Here is a 23196-nt window from a genome sequence, read left to right as displayed (position 1 = left end):
TGCTTGGAGACCATTTGGAGCCACTCATGGACTTCACGTTTCCAAACAACAATGTCTTGTCAGCGACCCATAATTGTTCCCAGTTTGTTTGAAGAACATTCTGGACAGTTAGAGCGAGTGATTTGTCCATCCATATCACTGGACATGAATCCCATCGAACATTTATGGGACATAATTAAGAGGTCAGTTCATGCATAAAATCCTCCACTGGCGATGCAGACCCCATGATACCACGGACCCAAGTTGCAGGGGACTACGAGTAAATGTTGTTGTTGTCATGGATTTTGCGGTCTTCAGTCCAAAGACTGGTTTGATTCAGCTGTCCATGCTGCTCTATCCTGTAAAAGTCTCTACATCTCAGAGTAATTACTGCAATCTACATCATTCCTAATCTGTTTACTGCATTCATCTCTTGCTCTCCCTCTATGATTTTTACCCCCCGCCCCCCACCCCACGCATCCCTCTAGTGCTAAATTGGTGATCCCTTGATGTGTCAGATTGTGTCTTACCAACTGATCCCTTCTTCTAGTCAGGTTCTGCCCCAAATTTCTTTTCTCCCCTATTCTGTTCATTACCTCCTCATTAGTTACGTAATAACATATCTTATCTTTAACATTTCTCTGTAGCAACCACATTGCGAAAGCTTCTACTCTCTTTTCATTTAAGTTGTTCATTTTCATAGATGGCTACACTCAAGACAAGTACTTTCAGAAAATATTTCCAAACACTTAAATCTGTATTCGATATTGACAAGTTTCTCTTCTTCAGAAATGCTTTGCGTGCCATTGCCACTCTCCATTTTATATCCTCCCTACATCGACTATCATCAGTTATTTTGCTGCCCAAATAGCAAAACTTACCTACTGCTTTAAGTGTCTCATTTTCTAATCTAACTCCCTAAGCATCATGTGATTGAATTCGACTACATTTCATTATCTTTGTTTTCCTTTTGTTGATGTTTATCTTATATCCTCCTTTCAAGACCTTTTAAGATTTTTGCTTGCCCAAGCATCAAAAGCTGCTTCTAAATATAGAGATCTAAAGAAGAAACTACGAAGTACAGGTATGTCAATTCAGTTTCATAATGATTGTGATAAAAGTGGGCTAGTCCCTATTTATATGAAAGCCTATATTAATTTCGCAAATTGTAAAAAAGATCCCAAGTTTTTTAGACATGTAGTTAAAAATCTCATTTACGATCGTATTAAAAAGCTTTACGCTAAAAAAGAGGTATATTATCTCTAATTAGAGCTCACAAATATCTTCCATATTAATTATAATTTTAATGCTGACGATTTCTGGATACAGGTTACTGAGCACTTAGAAATTTGTAAACAAGGTATGTTGCGTAAGCACGAAAAGAAACTTACTAAACTTTTTTCTCTGTATTGTGCTGTAAATGTCCTCTGAGTACTTTTGAGAGAAGCAGCCATGTATTTTACTAAAGAATTTTAAATAAAACTATCATTACTTTCACAATAATGAAACTGCCTTACTCGTAAAAGGCCTAAAGTACAATGTCATGCCCAACTTGGCAGACAAAAATGTAATAGTAAATATGCTTGTCGACCTAAAAACTGGTCTTAATTGTATACAAGGGCTATGCCGAAAGTTTTTAGCGGCCCGTAAACCGTAAGTCGAAGGACAATGGCGTTGTTTCATTCGAAAGAGCCATGTTTTTCGACCTTGGGACGTACGCGCGCAGCCCCTGGCTAGCGGTAAGAAGCACTGACAGTGCCGAGTCAGAGACGGTGCAGGATGGAGCTGCCCCGCCGCGACTTTCGCGCCATGATTTTTTACTATTATAAAAAGGGTTTAAGTGCCGAAAATGTCATTCTTCTTTGCTGTGTGTTTCTGGTGCAGCTTCCCTTTCTAGGGCCACAGTTGGAAATTTGTTTCGCGAGTTTTCGAGGTGTCAGCAGTCAATTGAAGATGAACCTCGTCCCGGTCGGCCAGCAACAGCTGTGACTCCTGAAAACATTGATGCTGTGGGGAAAATGACAATCGTTCGTAGTCACTTAGACCTCACTAAGAGGTGTGCCCGTTGGGTGCCACATTCCCTGACAGAAAGCCAAAAGGAGGCGAGAGTGGACTGGTGTCGTTTCATGCTCGAAAAATTCAGTGGATGGAAATCCCAAGACACCTACAATATCGTCACAGGTGATGAACGTGCGTCTAACATTATGACCCTGAAACGAAGAGACAGTCTTCTGTGTGGTGCTTTTCAGGGGAGGAACCACCCATAAACGTTCGACGAAGTCGGAGCTCAGGAAAAAAAGATGGTGGCAACCTTTTTCACAAACATCGTGTTGTCTCACCTCTGTGACCTTGAATAAACGTAGTACAGTCAATGCTGAATGGTACGTGAACGATTGTCTTCCAAAAGTCATTGCCACATGGAAGTCACTGCATCCAAAGCCCAAGAGTGGACACCTTCTGCTGCCTCACGACAATGCATCTGCGCACAGGGCTGCCAGAACGATGGACCTTCTGGAAAAGGAAAAAGTGCGAGTGTTACCCCATCCCCCCTATTCACCTAACCTGGCCCCCTGTGACTTCTTTCTGTTCCCAAGACTAAGGAAAAAATTCGAGGATGAAGAGGCCATTGCAGCGTACGAAAGTGCACTAAGTGACATCCCAAAAGAAGCTTGCACAGACACATTTTCTAAATGGTTTCAGAGAATTGAAAAATATATACATGCTAATGGAGAGTATTTTGAAAAGTTGTAAACGTTTTTTTGCAAATAAATTTTTTTCACACATTCTGCTAAGAACTTTCAGCATAGCCCTCGTAAAAATGGATAATTAATGTCAGCGCTAGGCATTCTCTCCTATTACAGATATGTCTATGATATTGTAAGTCATCTACAAAGGACCTGTTGACGGCATTGACCGTATTTTCAGTCTCTTCAATGAACTTCGCGATAAAACATCCTTCACCAGCAAACTTGAAAACGAGGTCCGCCAATTGAATTTTCTTGATTTGACGCTAACAGTGGAACAAAATAAACTCACATTTAATGTTTTTCGTAAATGAACATATACCGATCACATCGTACCTTCATCTTCTGTGCACCTACAATTTCATAATAACGCTTTCTTTCACTCTTCTATTCCATTCTCGGAAGAAAAATTCGTGGAAGGAAATAATATAATTAAAACGATAGCAGTTAGCGATGAATACGAAGCTGCCATATTGGATAATATCCTTAAAAAGAAAACTGTAAAAAGAGTTACTATACTCGATCATTGAGTCCAGCCCAAAGAAGAATTTTTTTTATTCCTTTCTTGGGGACTATCTCCTATCAAATCCAACTCCTTCTTCATAATAAATACAACTCCAATGTCGCCTTTTCAGCCAATAATAGCTTGAAAAAAATTTTTGTTCATAATTTAAAATCAACCCATTCGCCTTTGAAAAATTATGGTGTCTATTAGATTCTTTGCGATACCTGCTCTTCTTACTACACAGGACAAAAAGGACGTGCCTTTACAGTCAGGTATAAAAAACATCTTTTAAGGAAAAATGGTACCAATACCCAAAATTCGTCTTTTGCTGAATACCTTCTAATTACAGGTCACGCGCCTAAAGCTGTTCACGATATCAACAATTTGCACACTGAGAAGGAAGGGTGTAGATTAGATGTTTTTGAAGACTTGGAAAATTTTAAACATCTTTATAGAAATCATAGTTTCATTCTTAATGAGCAGCTACAGAAATATTTCTTCTAAGTCGATTTATAACTGTTTCTTCACTAAATGGTGTATATTAACTACGTTTCATGTTATACCATTTTTCCATTCGCTGAGCTATTCAGCTCCTTTTGTAATTCCGTAACGCCGTTTTCCAGCCTTTAAACTGTACTTCTAAGCTCTTATGTAGACAAATTGTTACCATGTGTGCTGCTGTCAGATAAAATATTTCCTCTTGCTTCGTGTATTACACATTTCACCTGCCTATATTTGGAATGTTAAGGAACCGGTTTGTATTTGCAGCTTCTAGATGGCACTTTTGGTATAACGTTCACCTGTCGCAAACACTAATGCGGGCGCCTTAGTCTGATGCTACCGCAGCTCGACATGTGATGCAGGTCTTGGTGGCCTGCCTGTGTGTGCTCTGTTTTGTTATTCTGTGACTACAGCGTTATGGCTTCATAATTGTTTTATACCTGACATGCCAGTTTTACATGTTTTAATTCTGATCAAAGCACTCTTAGAAGTGGCCGAAACCTACGTCAAAAATATTTCTTTTTCGCGTCCGAGGGCTGCAATTGTTTTTATTTTACCTTGTGACGGTCGCTGACAACGCAGCCATGTTTAAAGCTTAAAAAAAAAGAAACTGTCCATTCCATTCAACTGCTCTTCCAAGTCCTTTGCTGTCTCTGACAGAATTGTAATGTCATCGGCAAACCTCGAAGTTTTTATTTTTTGTCTCTGGACTTTAATTCGTAATACAAACATTCTTTTCTTTCCTTTATTGTTTGCTCTATACACAGATTGAATAATTTCTGGGTTAGGCTACAGCACTTTTTCACTCCCTTATCAACCACTGCTTCCGTTTCATGCCCCTCGCCTCTAGTAACTGCCATCAGGTTTTTATAAAACTTTTAAATCGTCTTTCGCTCCGTGTATTTTACCCCTGCCGCCTTTAGAATTTGAAAGAAAGTATTCTAGTCAACATTGTAAAAAGCGTTCTCTAAATCTACAAATGCTATACACTTAGATTAGCTCTTCCTTAACCTGTCTTCTGTGGGAAGTAGTAATCACTATTGCCTTGCTTGTTCCTACACTTCTCTGGAATCCAAACTGATCTTCCCCGAGGTCAGCTCTTACCAATTTTTCCATTCTTCTGTATAAAATTTGTGTTAGTAATTTGCAACCGTCAGTTATTAAACTGATAATTCCGTAATTTTCACACCTGTCAGCACAAGCTTTCTTTGGAATTGGAATTATTATATTCTTCTTGAAGTATGAAGGTATTTCGCCTGTCTCTTACATCTTTCTTACGAGATGGAAGAGTTTTGTCATGGCTGGCTGTCCCAAGGCTATCAGTAATGTTAACGGAACGTAATATATTCCCACTGACTTGTTTCGACTTACGTCTTTCAGCGCCCTGTCAGGTTCTTCAAGCAGTATCCTATCTCCTATCTTATCTTCATCTACGTCTTCTTTTATTTCCATAATACTGCCCCAACTACATCTCCCTTGTATAGGCTCTCTATTACTCCCTCCACCTTTCTGATTTGCCTTCTTTGCTTAGGACTGGTTTACCATCTGGGTTCTTTTCTCCAAAGGTCTCATTAATCTTCCTGTAGAAGGTATCTATCTTTCCATTATTGATATATGCGTCTAAATCCTTACATTTATCTTCTTTCATGTTTATTCATTTTATTCTTATCATCAATCTCATTTCTTAGGCGTTTGCATTCCATTTCTCCTGCTTCATTGACTACATTTTTGTGTTTCCTCCTTTCATCAGTAAAATTCAATATCTATTTTGTTACCCAGAGATTTCTACCAGCCTTCGTCTTTTTACCTACTTGATCTTCTGCTGCCTTCACTATTTCATTTCTCAAAGCACCCATTCTTCTCCTACCGTATTCGTTTCCCCCGTTCTTCTCAATAGTTCCCTAATGATCCCACTGATGCTTTCCTTAAATACCTGGAATTTTGTAGTTTCTTCAATTTTAATCTAGTTCCCCTAACCAATAAATTTTGATCAGAGTCCACATCTAGTCCTGTAAATATCATGCTATTTAAAATCTGGTTCCTGAATCTCTGTCTTATTGTGAAATCAGTCTGAAAACTTCCAGTGTCTCCGGGTCTCTTCCACATGTACAATCTTCTTTCATGATTCTTAAACCAAGTATTAGCTATGGTTAAATTATACTCTGATCAAAATTCTACCAGGCTGCTTCCTCTTTCGTTCTTTTCCCCCAGTCGATGTTCACCTACTATGACTATTGAATTTGCGTCTCCTTTAACTATCTCAATAATTTCTATTATCTCATCATACATTTCTTCAATCTCTTCGTCATCTGCAGAGCTAGTCGCCAATAAACTTGTACTACTGTGGTGATTGTGTGCTTCGTGTCTACCTTGGCTACAATAATGTGTTCACTATGCTCTTCATAGGAGCTTATCCGCCTTCTTATTCGCTTACTCATTATTAAACCTACTCATGCATTAAGTCTATTTGATTTTCTATTTATACTCCTGTATTCATCTGACGATAAGTCCTGTTCCTCTTGCCACCGAAATTAACTAACTCCCACTATATCTAGCGTTAACCTATCCATTACATATTTTAAATTTACTAACCTACCCGCCCGATTAAGGGATCTGACATTCCACACTCTCGATCCATAGAACGCCAGTTTAGTTTTCTCTGATCACGATATCCTCCTCAACAGTCCCCGCTTGGAGATCCAAATGGAGGACTATTTTACCTCCAGAACATTTTACCCAAGAGGATGCCATCACTTAATTGTACAGTAGAGCTGCATGCCCTTGGGAAAAATTATGGCTGTAGTTTCCCCTTGCTTTCATCCATTGCAGTACCACCACAGCAAGGCAATTTTGGTTGATGTTACAAGGCCAGATAAGTCAATCATCAAGGCCGTTGCCCCTGCTACTACTGAAAAGGCTGCTGGCCCTCTTAAGGAATCTCACGTTTGTTACCCCTCCGTTGTGACTGAACATACGGTACAGCTATCTACATTGCTGAGACATGCAGCCGCTTCTCACCAACAGCAAGGTCCATGGTTTATGGGGTGGGGGTGTGGGGTGTGAGTAAATATTGTGAGTACATATAGTATTATATGTAATGACGATGGTATGGAAGGTTTTGTGAGGGATAGCAGAATCACGCGACGTGGTTTCCTACTTGCTACATACACATTCCCATAAAACTAATAATGTGAAGTCGCATAGTTCGTAGTCGTATCCAAGCCAGTGAAACTAAACGGTGGCTAGAGCATACTAAATGTCTGTAAAATGATGCCGCAGAAAGAATAAGTTCTTCTAGAGAAAACCGGAATTGGTGGTTGAATGTGGACTCGAAAAGAAAGGCTGATGAACACACAGCAGATAAAGCCGGAACACAAACAGCACCTTGTACTTGCAAGGTTACAGTTGACAAAGCGTTAAATTATTCTTATTTGTCTGAAGTAGCAGCAACGTAGTATTAACTTGTAAATATCTGCTGACAAACTGTAAGGCTGTGCTAAAAGCATTCGCAGGCCTCCCGTTTGAAGTGTTTTCTACTCAAAACTGCATTACACCTACAATGGAAGTGGTTTGTTTGACAAAGTGCTGTAAATTTTTTGTCCAAAGTGAGTTTACAGAGTGTGGTGTGCGTACTGTAAGACCTTCAGTACACACACCATCAGATTATTTGACTTGTCGCTCTAACAAAGTAGGCGAGTGTCAGCAATATGTCTCGTGGTCTTATTGTGGCGTGTTTATCTTCTGCCGTTAGGTGAGACGATAGAAATGCCACTTGCACGCTTAGAGTATCAGATTGATGGTGACCAACTTTAAACAGAACTTGATTAATTTTCACACACAGTTATTAAAATAATAAAAATCATAAACCTTACTTGATTCTGGACGCTATTTACAATTGACAATCTGAAGTTCCTTTGGTCTTGGTACGTTAATCTTATTCTCACACATCTCTGATACTTGACAAAGTGTCTATACATTTATCTTCATGGCTATGTACAGGAATATGGTAATCTTATTAGGCGCAGACTGAAACTTGACTATAGACTGGTACAGACAAATGCAGACTAACGCAGACTAATGCAGACTGACTAATCAGAGGTCTGTACACTTCTCATAATATCTCGTGCATTCAGGTATCACTGCGCGAGTGTGATCCGTGAGGAGAAAATGTTCTACGTTAGCAGCAATCTCATTGGCTGCGTGACATATTAATACGCGGATCGGCGGAAGCAGAATTTGGTCCGTGTCTAAGACAGCGCCATCTCGTAGTGCGGAAACGGATGAGCGCTGCACCTTCGCTGTTGTGCTTAGTGGTGCGCACTCTAGTGGGAAAGTTGTGTACGCGCTGACCACGTGGAACTATGTACACAACACAGAGTTTCAGTGGTGATGGAGAAGGGTAAATGAATCGGTTGGAGGTGATATACCCTAGTCCAAAAATGTCTGAGTCATTTGCGAAAATCGTTCTAATATCACTGACAATGGAATACGTGTACCGGTACTGTTGTTGCAACGATTTTGGAGTAGGCAACTTTTAGAAATGGTTGTATCGTCCTAAACAAGGAAAAAAGTCTAATTTAGTAAACAAGAGCTTCAAAATGCGAAGTTAGTGAAGGTGCACAATTATTACTTCTGACTGAAACTTAAAGCTAGTTCCAATATGGATTTGTAGTTTTTTAATTATACAGGATATTTTAATAAATAAATCAAAACTTTGTGACTGAACAGTGGAATTCTAATCTGTAATGTGTGCCTGTGATATGGAAGGACAAATTTTTTAAGTGTGGATCGATAAGTAAGCCAACTGGAGTGGCAGCTAGTACTTCTTCCACAAAACAGGCTTTTAGTGTTGCAGATGCTGCATCACTGACTTTGGCCACATCAAGCTAAAACGACTTTTTCGTGAATAACTTGATGATTGCCGATTTAACCCATTCGTCAGTATATTATAATGTGACTAAGGTGATTCTAAATTAAATTACTGAAATAATTGCTCTTAATACGTTCAGAGGCAGCCCTGGACTTCACCAAGTCATCTGCTCGCCAGTTCTACTATCAACCTCGGACTCTAGTATGCTTGAGAAGATCAAAACTACTAAGTAGAAAATGTCATGCAATGTGTTCTGCTTTCGGTGATAGATTATTTTTGCTTTATACGTTGTAGTATCTCACATGTCTGTCACAGTATTTATAGTTTTGAAATTAGTTTTAATGGTTTCCTACATATCATTAAGAGGAGGAGGTATACTTGGAAAAGGCTGGCAAATCGGGGAATATTTTAGTGAGATTACATCATTGTCAGCTAGAGATTCCGAAATCACATACTGGACTGTATGGCGTACCCAAGAGCAGATATAGACTCAGAACGCCATTCAGTGAAGATGAAGAATAGAGTGAAGTTTAAGGGGCTAGTCAGGAAGAATAAATTTGCATAGAAGTGGGATACATAAGTACTAAGTAATTGAGAGATACGGTTGAAGATCTCTGAGGCTATAGATACTGTGATAATGAATAGCTCGGTAGCCATTTCAGGTGAAGAGGAATGGGCATATATAAGAAGGAAAACCACAGGAGCAGGAAAGAAAACCATAGGTGCAAGGTACTGTGAAAAAACTATGCGTAACAGAAGAATTACGCCAATTGATGGACGAAATAAGGAAGCACAAAAATGTTCAGGGAAATTCTGTAGTACAGAAATTCAAGTCAGTTAGGAATGAAATAAATAGAAGGTGCAGGGATATAAAAAAGTCAAAATAACTTTTTGTGAAATTAAAAGCAAGAGCGGTAACATTAAGTGTGCAGTGGGAATTCTGCTGTTAAATGCATAGGAGAGAGCAGATATTTGGAAAGAGTGAAATGAAGTCCTCTATGAAGGGTGGGGCGGGGGGGGACTTGCCTGACGATGTTGTGGAGGGAGAAACAGAAGTCAACAGGGAAGAGACTGGTGATCCAGTATTAGTCAGAATTTAAAAGAGCTTGAACGACTTAAGATCAAGTAAGGGTAAAACAGTTGATAACATTCCATCCGATTTTGTAAAATCTTCGAGGGAAAAAGAAAAAAAAAATTCATGGTGGCGTGTAAAATATATGAGACTCGCAACGTATCAGACTTTTTGAAAACCATCATGCACACAATTCCGAAGATAGGAAGAGCCGATAAGTGCGTGAATTGTCGCACAGTCAGCCAGCGTAACAGCGCATGCGTCCAAGTTCCTTCAAGAATAATATACAGAAAATTGGAGGAGAAACTTGAGGATGTGTTAGATGACGATCAGTTTGGCTTTAGGAAAAGTAAAGGCACTAAAGAAGCAATTCTGACGTTGAGTTTGATAACGGAAGCAAATCTAAAGAAAAATCAAGACATATTCTGAGGATTTCTCGACTTGGAAAAGAGTTCGACAATGTAAAAAGGTTCATGATTTAGGAAATTCTGAGAAAAATACGGATAAGCTACAGGGAAAGACAGGTTATATACAATACGTACAAGAACCAAGACGGAACAACAAGCCTGGAAGACCAAGAACGAAGTGCTCGAATTAAAGAGCGTGTAGGATAGCGATTTAGTCATCTGCCTCTACTGTCAGGTCTGTATATCGAAGAAGCTTGGCAGAAACATAAGGAAGGTTCAAGAGTGGGATAAAAATTCAAGGTGAAAGGATATCGATAAGGTTCACTGATGGCATTGATATTCCCAGTGAAACTGAAGAAGTAGAACAGGAGGTACAGGAGGTGTTGAATGGAATGAAGATTTAGTGAGTACAGTACGTAGACTGAGAGTGAATCAAAGAGAGTCGAGAGTAAAGAGAATTAGCAGAAATGAAAACGGCCAGAAACTTATCAGAAATGGGAGTTAAGAGGTAGACGAAGATAAGGATCTGTTACCTAGACATCAAGATAACCCACAATGGACGGAGAACGGACATAAAAAAGCTGAGTAACACTGGCAAAGAGATCATTTCTCGTCAAGATGAGCTTACTAGTGTCGAACGCAAGCGTTAATTTGAGGAAGAAATATTTGGCAATGTATGTTTGGAGCACTGAATTGTATGGTAGTGGGACATGGACGGTGGGAAAACCGGAACAGAAGAGAATCGAAGCGTTTGAGATGTGGTGCTACAGAAGAACGTTGAAAATCAGGTTGACTGATAAGACAAGTAATGAAGTTTTCTGCCGAAACGGCAAGGTAAGGAATATATGGAAACATTGACAAAAAGAAGGAACAAGGTGCTAGGACATATGTTAAGGTGTGACCGAATAACGTCTCATCAAATCTGTTTAAAGAGTTTATATATATATATATATATATATATATATATATATAATGTTATATGCTCATAATCTTGGTACCTGAGTGTTACCTTAAGCTGTCGTGGTAGTCGGAATGTCGCTTGTAGCTTAGATAAATAACGGAGAAATTTCGCAGTCAAGTTTTCGTTTTCTAATATGAAACTGCCCCACCATCAGAAGAATGTACTTGTGCATAGTTAAGTTATTGGAGAGATTTGATATTACTTGATGAGAAAACAATTCTGCTACTCGAGAGTAATTTCAGGTTCATTCAGAGTGTGGGTGACAAACAGGAATCTTTTTGCAACGAAATATGAGAGGAGAACGGTGTGAAACGATAGTTAATCTTCACTTATGGAGATAGATTGTGACCGAGCAGTGTGTACCATCTTATGTTTATATGGGAACTCAAAACTTTCATGACAGTTTTATTTTGTGAACAATGTCGTAAGCTTTCAGAATGAGATTTTCACTCTGCAGCGGAGTGTGCGCTGATATGAAACTTCCTGGCAGATTAAAACTGTGTGACCGACCGAGACTCGAACTCGGGACCTTTCCTTTCACTGGCAGGTGCTCTACCACCTGAGCTACCGAAGCACGACTCACGGCCCCTCCTCAGGGCTTTACTTCTGCCAGTACCTCGCCTCCTACCTTCCAAACATTACAGAAGCTCTCCTGCGAACCTTGCAGAACAAGCACTCCTGAAAAGAAGGATATTACAGAGTCATGGGGATAGCCACAGCCTGGGGGATGTTTTCAGAATGAGATTTTCACTCTCATGTCGTTCAAATCTCGGTCCGGCACACAGTTTTAATCTGCCAGGAAGTTTCAATGTCGTAAGTTTTGTTTGACTCCCTTGAGACATTTCCTGAAACGTCAGGTTAGTCAGCATAAGAACCAGATTCGATATTTATCTCATAGTTGGAAAACATGTCTCTACTGCTCCTCTTCTCTTCCTCACTCTCCCTCCCTCCCTCCCTCCCCCCTTCTCTCTCTCTCTCTCTCTCTCTCTCTCTCTCTCTCTCTCTCTCTCTCTCTCTCTCTCTCTCTCTCTCTCCCCATCTACGCACATTTCTACAGTTTGAAGATTGTGTGTATTTTTTTTTTCTGATTGGGGCTACAAGAAAATGATTCCATAATTAAAAGATGGACTCATTATGAGAGCGGTGAAGCCACGGCGTTTCGTGTGTTCTCAGAGCAGTGCGAGTCGCCGTGTGTGCGGGTGGCGGAGTGTGGCTGGCTAGTGGAGCTGCTGCATCACGAAAGGCGCCCCGCAGACGTCGCAGAGTTGATGCGGGGCCTCGTCTGCGGCAGGACGGATGGCCACTTGATCCACGTGTGCTGTGGGTCGCCACCGAGGCAGCTGCAGCTACACGCAGAACCCAAGCCGCAGCCACAGCCAGAGCAACAGGCGCAGCCAGAGCAACAGGCGCAGCCAGAGGAGCAGCCGAAGACAGACCAAGGACAGCAGCCAAAGGCAGCTGGGCCACACGCAGAACCCAAGCCGCAGCCACAGCCAGAGCAACAGGCGCAGCCAGAGGAGCAGCCGCAGACAGGCCAAGGACAGCAGCCAAAGGCAGCTGGGCCACACGCAGAACCCAAGCCGCAGCCACAGCCAGAGCAACAGGCGCAGCCAGAGGAGCAGCCGCAGACAGGCCAAGGACAGCAGCCAAAGCCAGCTGGGCCACACGCAGAACCCAAGCCGCAGCCACAGCCAGAGCAACAGGCGCAGCCAGAGGAGCAGCCGCAGGCAGGCCAAGGACAGCAGCCAAAGCCAGCTGCGCCCATCAGGCCACAGGACCTGCTGCAGCACCCCAACCTGCGGCTCCTGCCCATGTGAGTGGAGCCGTCTCTTTCCCATGTCTGCTCTTGCTTTCCTCCAAATAGCCAGTTATTATTGGATACAACACGAATCATACCACCGTCGACCAAATTTCATACGTTTTTCAGCCATACTTTCTGTGTGCTTTCATTTAATTGACCTAGAGCGTCTGGTGGATCATTAGAGAAGTAGTGTACATACGATTTATTTTGTCTCTTGCCACATTTACCATTGTTTCTGTGATAATACCTTCAGAATAATGAAAAAGCCTTTAATGCGATGAGTGGTTGTAATTAAACTCCCGCTATTTGAGCGACCCGCCATGAAAAACTAGTGTTCGTAGGACAATGAATCACCATGAGAACATTAGTAAGTACATGTGCAAGAGCAATCATGACTAAACCGTGGAAATTTACATATGAGAGGGTAACATTTGTCAATTGCATATTATCTTTACGTTACATGTCACAAACGTTGGCCAATGTGACGACTTTCTGCATCAAAAAGTGCCGGAAGTTACACTAGAGTTTCCATTTCACAATTTTTTCAGCACTTTTCGAGCAGTCGATCGTGAAATGTTCAGCTGTCACGACACAGCCCGTGGACAGCTAGAATATCACAGTCCAGCATTCTCAGGCATGGCAGCAGTAAATTCTGTGACCGCTTGTGGCGTTACTGGTCGTTGGCGTTTACCTAGAGCAGTTCTCAAATTGCCAGTTAATTCGAACTTCCAAATCACATTCTTCAACACCAGCGACACTCACAAGAAGCAGGACCAGTGGCTCTGTTTTTATAAAATAGTCTTATAAGTAAAGCACTGCTAATCTTGATCTGATCCTTGTTGACTGTTTGCAATTGCAGCACGCCTTAATACTTGCGTTTCATCCATACATCGCCTAATGGCAAGTCATGACTAATACCACTAAAAACATAAATCCTGCAGTGCACAATCTGGACATCATTCCAAAACAGCTGGGTACCCACTTGAGACGTGCACAATTTTGTCTCAGAAAAGGGCAAATATGATAAGGTAAAAGAGATACTGGGCACAAAATATGTAGCGAGTAAGAAACAAAGTCATGTATTGATAGAGAATGGCAAGAAATGTGGGACAGGGCACAAACACAGAGCAAAACATACCAGTTCCTTCCTAATACAAAAGAAAGAAGAAGACTGACGTATTTCCTTCTGGCCAGTTGGGATATGGCCCATATCCCAGCTAATTACTAAAAACGTGACAACTCATCACTCACACTTGTGAATGTGGAGCAATCAGCATGCCGGATCACATCATCTGGAATGTGCCATTAGGCAAGGTGGTACAGACCAGGACCGTAACGCATCTCGTGGGACAGCAGTCTATAAAATGAATGAGGAACTGTGGCATAAACTGACATCGCTTACAGGTAAAATATCAACTTACGAAATTCGATCCTGCATAGCAAAGATACAACCAAGAAGAGGTCGTACTTCACTATCACGAGCTATGTCATGGCACAGTAATCACCTACCGCAACCTTCCTCAATTAAGGGAGCCTCACAGAGGAGCGGCAAGGATTTCCCGAGACCATGCCAGTCATCTCCCAGTCTGTAGACCTGCGCAGCCTTTGTGAATCCTGAGCTGCACCTCAGCATGCAGGATCTAACCAATCACACAAATGAGATATTGGTTATGATAGCAAGTACAGTAGTGTAGTATTAGGTTGTGCAGTGAAGTGTCATGTAGTCTAGTCTTATATGGTAGTGCAGTCTTGAATTATAAATTGCAAAATGTGTGCTCCACCAATGCTGTGTAGTATAAAAGGCCAGCAGCAAGTGTCTTCTGCATTCTGGATGAAGAGATATCTGTGCACCAGGTAGTCAAACGGTGGAACGTAGACTTTTTTTTAGATACTATTATATTCTCTTTCAATGCAGACTTTCTATGTAGATTTATCCTCCTTGAACAGCGTAGTATTTAGTTATTACTAACACATTTGAAATTATGTTAAAATATTGTGTGTTTTATTCATGTGAAACATTCTGTCTGTTCTTTTATACAGATAAGACTAAAACAAAATAAATACCCATTTGGTAAATGAAGTAGCGAAAGTTTAATTGTAACCACCCTGCAGAATCACCAAAACGTAAAACAGAAAGTGATGAAACAACCTTGAGATGGGAAAGTATTATGTTTATTTGTATGTGAAGCTCTGTGGGTAGATGTGAGCCCGACCTACCTGATCATGGAATGAGTCAGTACATAGTTTGCCGAATGCTGATTTGACAATTTACAAACAAGAGAAGTAAAGAAATAATAAAGAAGTAAGAAAACGCGAAAAAATTGAGAATACACGATTAAATGAAGCATTACAATGAAAAGCTCTCAACTACTGTGAGGAATAGCTACAGAAAGAGTATCTCACTAGGAAACCTTTAAGCATTTGCTTCAGTACGTAGGTTTATCTATCAGTTTCTGCAGTTCAGCTGGAAACCTTATGGGAACGCAAGCAGCCAACTAGAACAATGGTTTAGGAGCAGTTATCCAAGTGCATGGTTTTCTCCGTCTACTGTCCACTGAATGGACTGCACGTTCTTCTAAATAAGCCATTATTATCAACAAAGAGTCTGTTAATGGAATATATGTACATAGATGACGATGCTAGATGTCCCAGACACCTCAACAACGGCCTACACAGAGTTCGCAACCTGACACAACAGGTCATGTGGCCCCCCTTTTCTGGGCGAAGAATGTTGCTGGTGAGTTCGCAGAGCTGCCAGTTAACACACTTGCGGAAGCAGCTCAGAACAGTTTCGCTTTGGGGACCTTCAATTGCATTCAGTGAACGCATACATGACGTGCATATCGGCCAACTCTTTATGATTGTAACTGCTCATACTGCTGTGCACTGTAGTTACGTAAAACTAACGCTGCCTGAAATAGTGGCCCAAGACATTGCTGAACGTAAGTTTCAGGGCACAGTAATGTGATTATTACTGTGTCAGCAAGAAACACCTTGAGTGAATGGAAAATAATTGTTTCCAAATAAGTCACGTTTAAAAAAGTTTAAAAGAAGTCTGCGATTTGCGTAACAAAAGCGGAACATGGATACCAGCCTAGTATTCACCTATTGGGATGTGAGAAGCCACCTAAAAACTACAACCAGACTGGTGACCGCTTTGACCCTACTCGTTAATCCACTGAGCGGTTTCAGAGTGTGGCTGGCATATCTTCCAGCCTGCAAGTAGCACTTTTACATGCATGTCTATCCAGCTCTTTGATTAGTAGTAAACAATATCTAAATCTTCGAATGATTTCCTCTATTCTCACCATCAGAAGCGCATACTGAGAGTAGACGTACCCAACACGCGTATACCGACAAAGTTTCTGTCAGAGGCGAATTGTGGCCGTGTGGGATCTGGCAGACCTGACACTTCATGTCAGCTGAGCCATGGCTTCAGCAGTTCTGGACTACAATTGCACTCCACCGCCATGGTAGAGAAGGGTAGGCGGTGGCTGCTCAGCCCACTTACACTCGGAGCCACTTTATGACGGGTGCTGCACCCGCGCCTTCCAGTCGCGGTGCCAGCACTATCATTCGTGCTTTGGTACAAAGAGACACCTCCTATTTGGCACTGTGCCTCTGTTTCTTGCTGTATTATTCGTAGTGAGTCTTTATACACTTCGAAAAATGCAAGTTAAGCAAATCCTCTGTTTCTTGTGATAATTTGTTTGCTACTATTTTCTGCTTCTGTCAAGCTTTCCTGCGATGGTATTGCTGCACCACTCTGTAGCCTACCCCTCCTTACTGTTGTGCAAAAACTCGCAGACAAACATGTTGCACATACCTTCCAATTTATTTGCAGTGGAATGCAGATACAAAGATAAATGAGAGGAACGAGGGAGGGTATGAAATCAAACAAAATACAATTGCTCTATAACGAGCAACCAAAGAGTACGTACCCGTTACGTCACATTACTGAGAAAATACACCAGAACAATATATGAAATTTTGTCTGAGGAGAGCTGAAGAACGTTTATCGCCACCGTCAAAACTTGTACACGTTCTTCGTTCATCAGAAACCATTTTCTCAACACGATTTTGACCCTAGTAAATCTCCATGTATAGGCACATGTGTAACACAGGTTAAAGTAAACCTGCGTAATCAGAGCAGCTTACAAGAGAGCGATTTTCTTCGAAGGTAACAGGACAGTGAATTTGATGTACACTCTGCAGGCTACCAAAATGTACTTTTTAAACTTACCCCATGCATTCGACAAGGAATAACATGTATTGTCACAAAAATCATCATTACTTACATTTGACAGGAAGATACTTTTCCATTCTTGTGCTGACGTACTCATGTATTGCAGGGGCACATGTGGACGGGACTATTCTGACCGCATCACGGATGGTGTGACTCCCATCAACAGGTACCCGTGGTTGGCACTGCTCTTATACTCGCTAGGTAAGTTCTAAGTCTTACTCTAATACAACTCATATTCACTGTTGCTAACCTATCGTGTTCCTACTTAATATAAGCAATGTGAACGATTTCTTATCTTCTGGAAACATACTTTAGCTCGATGACATGCATAGATATAATTCTCTCACTCCTTCTTTTTCTTGTGTTTTTGACCTAAATCGGCACAGTGTCGTCATACTTATTGACAGGTATGGCATGGTTAGTTTAAGCGGCTCCTGGATGCCCTTCCTACTGCTGCCACGTTATCCTTGAGACGCAATGTGTGAGTATTGGGGCAAGGGGAATTCTGGTAAACTCTGCATTGTTGCCAGATGTATCCAAGATGGCGGCTATGACGTCATCCAAGATCGCGTCACGTAGTCTTGGCAACAGTGCATGACAACAACGACATGATTCAAGATACGGAATTTGGCGGGAGGTTTGAATTTTGGCGGGAAAGTGCTGCGACCGCCTCCCCCAGAAAAATGACGGTAAGTTGAAATTCCAACGGGATAATGCATCACACCATGGTTATCTCTACTAAGCAAATAAAATGGTGAGAGGATAGCTCACTGGGCCTACCTTCACTGACCTGTCAGCTGAGCCCCACTTCCTCCTATGAACTGGCGCCAAGTTTGAATTTTGGTGGGAAAATAGGCCACTTGGGATTTTGCCGCTAATCTAAGAAAATGGTATGAAATTGAGGACATTTGTACTAACCTCAGTCGCCCGACCGCCACCTACTCCTAAGGATTTGTGGAAAAAACGATCTTGGAGATAAGTCATAATTTAAACAATTTCATGCAGGAGTGTTTGCTATGAAGTCCAGAGTGCAGCTGACTTAGTACACATCACCACCATCAGAGAGCTTTCTCATCTGTGGCATAATCCAAGATTTCAGCAAACAGCGTGGTTACCACAAGGTGCGGACTCCAACTGACTTAGTGCACAGTGCCACCACCAGAGGGTGCTACCATGACATCAGGTGATGATGCAATTACTGTTATCCAAGAAGGCATTATACAGTGTGTTCACAACGAGGTCTGGACCGAGTACACAGTACCATCAGCAGAGTGCACTGTCCTCCATTTTGTGACATAATCCAAGATGGTTGGGGGTAAATTTCGGGAAAACGATTCTTCCTGTGCTGGGTGTAAGTTTTTATTTTGCAGGTTGTCTATCCACCATGAGATCTAGACTCCAACTGACCTAGTACACAGTACTTCCACCAGATGGTGCTGTCATCTCTCCTGTGATGTAATCCAAGATGGTGGTCTGTAGGGGGAAAAGGGCACCAAACTGACTCAGCCTGCGCTGGGCTGCTGTATTGCGGAAGGAAGGACTGCATGCTATTTATTCTGGAAAATTTTATTTAGGGATGGAGTATGTTTATCATACTGATACAAAACACTAGGCCTCAAGGGCTCGGTGCCATGTCACACAGCCCACACACCTGTAAACTAAATAACGCTCTCAATACACTCAAACAACTCCTAAATTAACCAAATAATTTCAGTACACACTGGCAAACTCATCCTAAATAATGCATCACAGTAACATGTAAACATGCTCAGTACTCGTAAACTGTCCAAGTTATGCATAACACAACCTACAGACCAGTTCGCATAATAATTCAATCAACACACGCAAGCACACTCCGAAGGAGGACGTATGTCATGCGCTTGAAATATATTTCTCGCAAAGGAATACTAACAACGCTACATGCCATTCGTCTGATAGGTCGGAAACTCAGCTGACCTAACATTATTTGCCCATTTTAAGTGCAGAACGTTGTAGTCTTAGGACTGCATGTGTTTATGTCCTCTCTTAGCAATATCTTCCAGGTACCGATCGTAGACTCTAGAACAGTACTTCAGAGTTGATAGCTTGGTTGATTTACATAAAAATGCGTCGAACTCCATCCATCTGGAGTTCAATTGCCTATAAAAATCATTATTTCTTGTTCTTATTAACTGTCTGCTATTACACCATGGCACTTTGAAATGTGTTACTATACATCGATAAGGAGTGCTAAGCTCCTCGACATGGATGCATCTCGAGATGTGTGAGAACTTGGATAGCTCCATTCATTCATGAAAGGTGGAGTGTAGCGGTCTTTTTATGGTCGGTTGCAGATTAATTCGCTAACGGTGTTGCATGGCAGGTTGGTCAATGACAGTGTGAGGAGGGTCTTTCACTCACTGATTTGACCCTAAGAGAGCGAGAATGCTCTGTGACTCCCATACACAGAGAGATAGATCGTAAATTAAACACTACGCTCGAGGTGATAGAAATATTCTGGTATACTTTGATGATTTATGTGTTCGAGAATTAACTCTGAATGGATGTACTGCACAGTCATCTATCCATGTTCGCACTGATACTCAAGAAGTGGAGAAGAGGTGGTTTAGCTGTGATACTGAAATGGGGGAAACATGCTGTCACATCACTGGCCAGTGTTGAAGTTACAGTAAAACTGTTCACACTGTCAACTGTGGTGCTTATTATTGGAGTACATTGATGGTGTCTTTCCCATCCCATCTGTACACTGGTTACTACATAATGATTAACTGATATTGACTGAGTTGGGGAAAAGTTTTGGTGGATGGACAGCAATTTCTGGGGTGGAGAGCACCGGAACACTGAGCGTGTACATGAGAGCAGTATGAGGACTCAGTCGAAAGGGAATGCAGAGTCATCAGCTATTCCGTCAGCGTGAGAAACAAGTCTAAATGTAGAGCTCGTGAATCATCTTCGGACCGTAGTTTGGAGACCTACGCCAATGCGGTAAAACTCTTCCAGTTTGCTTATATTGTAATTGTCTTTTATTTAAAATCAACCAATGTGTGGCGTGTTTTGCTACCCTCCATAAGTATATGATTTACGCCATGCAACGTCTAGTTTCCTGCGAAAATTTGTGGCTCAGAACTTCTTAACGTCAGTTTAGAACCTGACACTGGCCTCCAAGTTGTGATAGAAAAACAAAATGTTTGGCATTGTACAAAGTGTATTAGAAAACAGTGTTTGAACCAGGCTTGGCGTGGGCACCTCTTGTGACTTAGTATAGTCTGTGGGATACGATCATTTGCCTCGACTATAGGTGATCAAACTTTAAAGTGGCCTCTGCAGTGCCTGTATATTTAATAGGCGGCAGTAGCAGCAGCAGTTTGAGGTGTAAATTCGCTGAGAGTCGAGGTAAACGGTTAGGAATCCTTGGATGGCTGCATACTACGCTATTTTGGGAAACATTGCAGAATGTCCATCTCCACTCTGGAGGCCCATCGCAGATTTGCGTCACTGCGTCGGCATCGGTGCCTAGGTGACTTCTAAATAGGATGAGGTTTTATAGTTTGTAATTTATCTATGTTTGAGGTAGAGAATAAAGATGATAGCATGTTTGGCTGATTGATTTGAATGTACGCGGATCTGTAGTACTTGTATCTGGTTTGGGGACGTACCACATTGTTCGTATTTCTGCCAAATGGTCGAAACATACTCCTGTTGCCCTAACTCAGGTCGTCCTGTTTCTGCACGGGTTGCAGAAGGTGGTGGATATGTCTTTCTTCTACTTCTGCTCAATTCAGACTTAAATTGGAACGATCACATGCGCGAAGCTGTAGAAATGGAAGAAGTTGCAAGATGCATACGGGATGACTAAAACCATGTTGGAATTTTACTGTAGCAGCTAGGTCCAGGAAAGGTGACTCGTTTCGAGATATGGGAGTGCCAGAAACATGATTCACTTGTGGGCGTGATCTGATGCAGGTATGTGCTTGAATGGAGAGACATGATTCCAAATCAATGACATCATTTCTATTGGATAGCGTAACACTAGAGATCTGAGAAGCTAGTGTACATTTTTCTTCTTATGACCTCAATCGGCACGTAATCTACTACTACTGTTTGTGTTCCTTCTCAATCAGTCATCGCCTATAACTCAGTGGATATATCGCAGAACCTCTGATATGGTATCGAGACAGAATGCGTTACAAATACTATAGAATTATCGGCTTGAGGGAGTGGCAAATACCACTTACATACCACGTTCCTCAGCTGAACAACTTTCAAAATGTGGTACTTTTATCACAAGGTTGCATCGTGGTCTGGTAATACGCATTTCTATGATCACCGTCACGGTATTCGTCCAGAAAAAAAACACCTCTTTCAGAGGTAATGTCGTACCTCAATTCGTGAATTGGGTATAGCTTTTAACATGGATACTTGTGTGCCCCTATAGAACCAAGACCGCTTGTGACAGTAACATGCAGTAGTCGCTGCGATCGGTTTGTTCTTTAACATCTCACTGATTACGTCTCTCTTTCTAGGACATGGTGGCAGGACTTGCAAGAAAAACCTAAGAGTCATGCACACCCATCGTTGATTTTCAGTCAGTATTATTTCGTATCGCAGGCAATCAGTTATTGACGAAGTATTATACTTAGTAGTAGTAGGGAATATGTGATATGTTCGCATTTGAGCATCAGGCTTTATAAAATATGTGTTTGTGGAAAGGAAATGACTATGTCCAGTCGTACGGAGGGTATGGGTTTGACTTGGAAGGGAAGAGTATGTCAAGTCAGTAGAAAGGTAGTGATATTTCTATTTCCAGAGCCACTGCTGACAGCAGAGAGTATTTCCGATAATTCGCTCATTGTCGAATGCCGTTCAATTGAGAAAGCGATCGTGACATTTAATTGTAAGTATAATGATAAAGGATATATGTGACTGGTTTTCTACAATGATTCCATGTATGCATATCGTGTGGTGGGAATGATTTACGTTCCCCGTTAACGGCAGCATCCGTCTGAATGCAGAGGCCTGTTGGACTGTAGGAATGTGTGAGTTAACTCTGACGTCCTGCAGACAACCGAATAGCGAACTAATACTTAGCATGTGTTGGGCGGCTTTTGTGATCAAGTGGAAAGTTGAGAAGATTGTGTATGGAGGTGCGTTTGCGCTGGACTATTATTCCCTCCCATGTAAATTGTTTGGTTGACTGCTTCTGCACATTTCGCGCTTTTATTTAGTTGAGGGAAGATCGAATGTGGTGTGTACATCTAGCATGTCGAAGACACGTTTGCCTGTTCTCTAGACATGGGAAAGACCTTAGTTGGCTTCTAAATTATAGGGATGATTTTGCATCTGTTACATCACCGACAACGGTATTCGAGAGTGGAAATAAGTTTCCACTATTTCTTTGTAGTTACTCAGTGGTTTACAGCACACTGCACCTCGCAAAAGTTTGGGGGTTTGTAGAGAAATAATTTCCAGTTTGTATCTTGGGAATTATGTGTGCTAGCGATCGGTAGGATGCTGCCTAGTGCTTGATATCGAGAAGTACCGCGAAACTGTTATAATATTATCGCGAACCATGCGAAAACACGTGTGTTCTTGTAATCCCCGAGTCTGGAGATGTGTGTAGAAAGGCGAGCAAGCAAGGAATCAGAAACATTAACGAGTCTGTGCCGAGGGGGAACGATTCCGAATTTGTAGAACAGTTCTGAAGTGCCATGGGTATCTGTCGGGTGTAGATGCCCAAGTGCTGAGAGGAGTATATATACGATACTGTCCGCCTTCACGGTATATGTACAAATGATGTAAAAGAGACGATTTTGTGTGGTGGAGGATGTGAATTGCAAGTTTATTACATCGACATGGTAGGTGGTGATATATTGTCGGGTTTGAGATCGGTTTCACACTCTAATATTCAACCTTCTGTTCTTGGTGGGACACCAGTGTAAATGAGTAAGAGTCTTCCTGTATTTGACGATATCCATGGCACTTTGCGAGGTTTAGTTGTCGGTGAAATATTGATCTGTGCAAAATAGTTTATTGCAGCTGAAAGTCTCGTCTGTAGAAAGAAAGGAAAGGCTGACGATGCTTCTCTAGGACTGGGGACCATCATGACATAT

The 23196-nt window shown here is 41.6% G+C and overlaps 1 protein-coding gene across 2 annotated transcripts in view; it reads left to right on the top strand.

Annotated features, from left to right (window-relative positions):
- The window catches only part of LOC126352770 (CLIP domain-containing serine protease HP8-like), a 62223-nt gene that overhangs the window by 11972 nt on the left and 27055 nt on the right, over positions 1 to 23196 (top strand). The window contains exons 2-4 of one of the 2 annotated variants that reach the window (XM_050002713.1): positions 12213 to 12427; positions 12545 to 12852; positions 17193 to 17287. In XM_050002713.1, coding sequence (XP_049858670.1) covers positions 12213 to 12427; positions 12545 to 12852; positions 17193 to 17287 — 618 coding nt within the window. Of the gene's footprint in view, positions 1 to 12212; positions 12853 to 17192; positions 17288 to 23196 lie in introns of both variants that reach the window. The other variant, XM_050002712.1, reaches the window with a different exon arrangement.

Source organism: Schistocerca gregaria, chromosome 1 (genome assembly GCF_023897955.1).
Source record: "Schistocerca gregaria isolate iqSchGreg1 chromosome 1, iqSchGreg1.2, whole genome shotgun sequence".
In the NCBI taxonomy this organism is placed as follows: Eukaryota; Metazoa; Arthropoda; class Insecta; order Orthoptera; family Acrididae; genus Schistocerca; species Schistocerca gregaria.
This window is presented reverse-complemented; position numbering and strand designations above follow the sequence as displayed.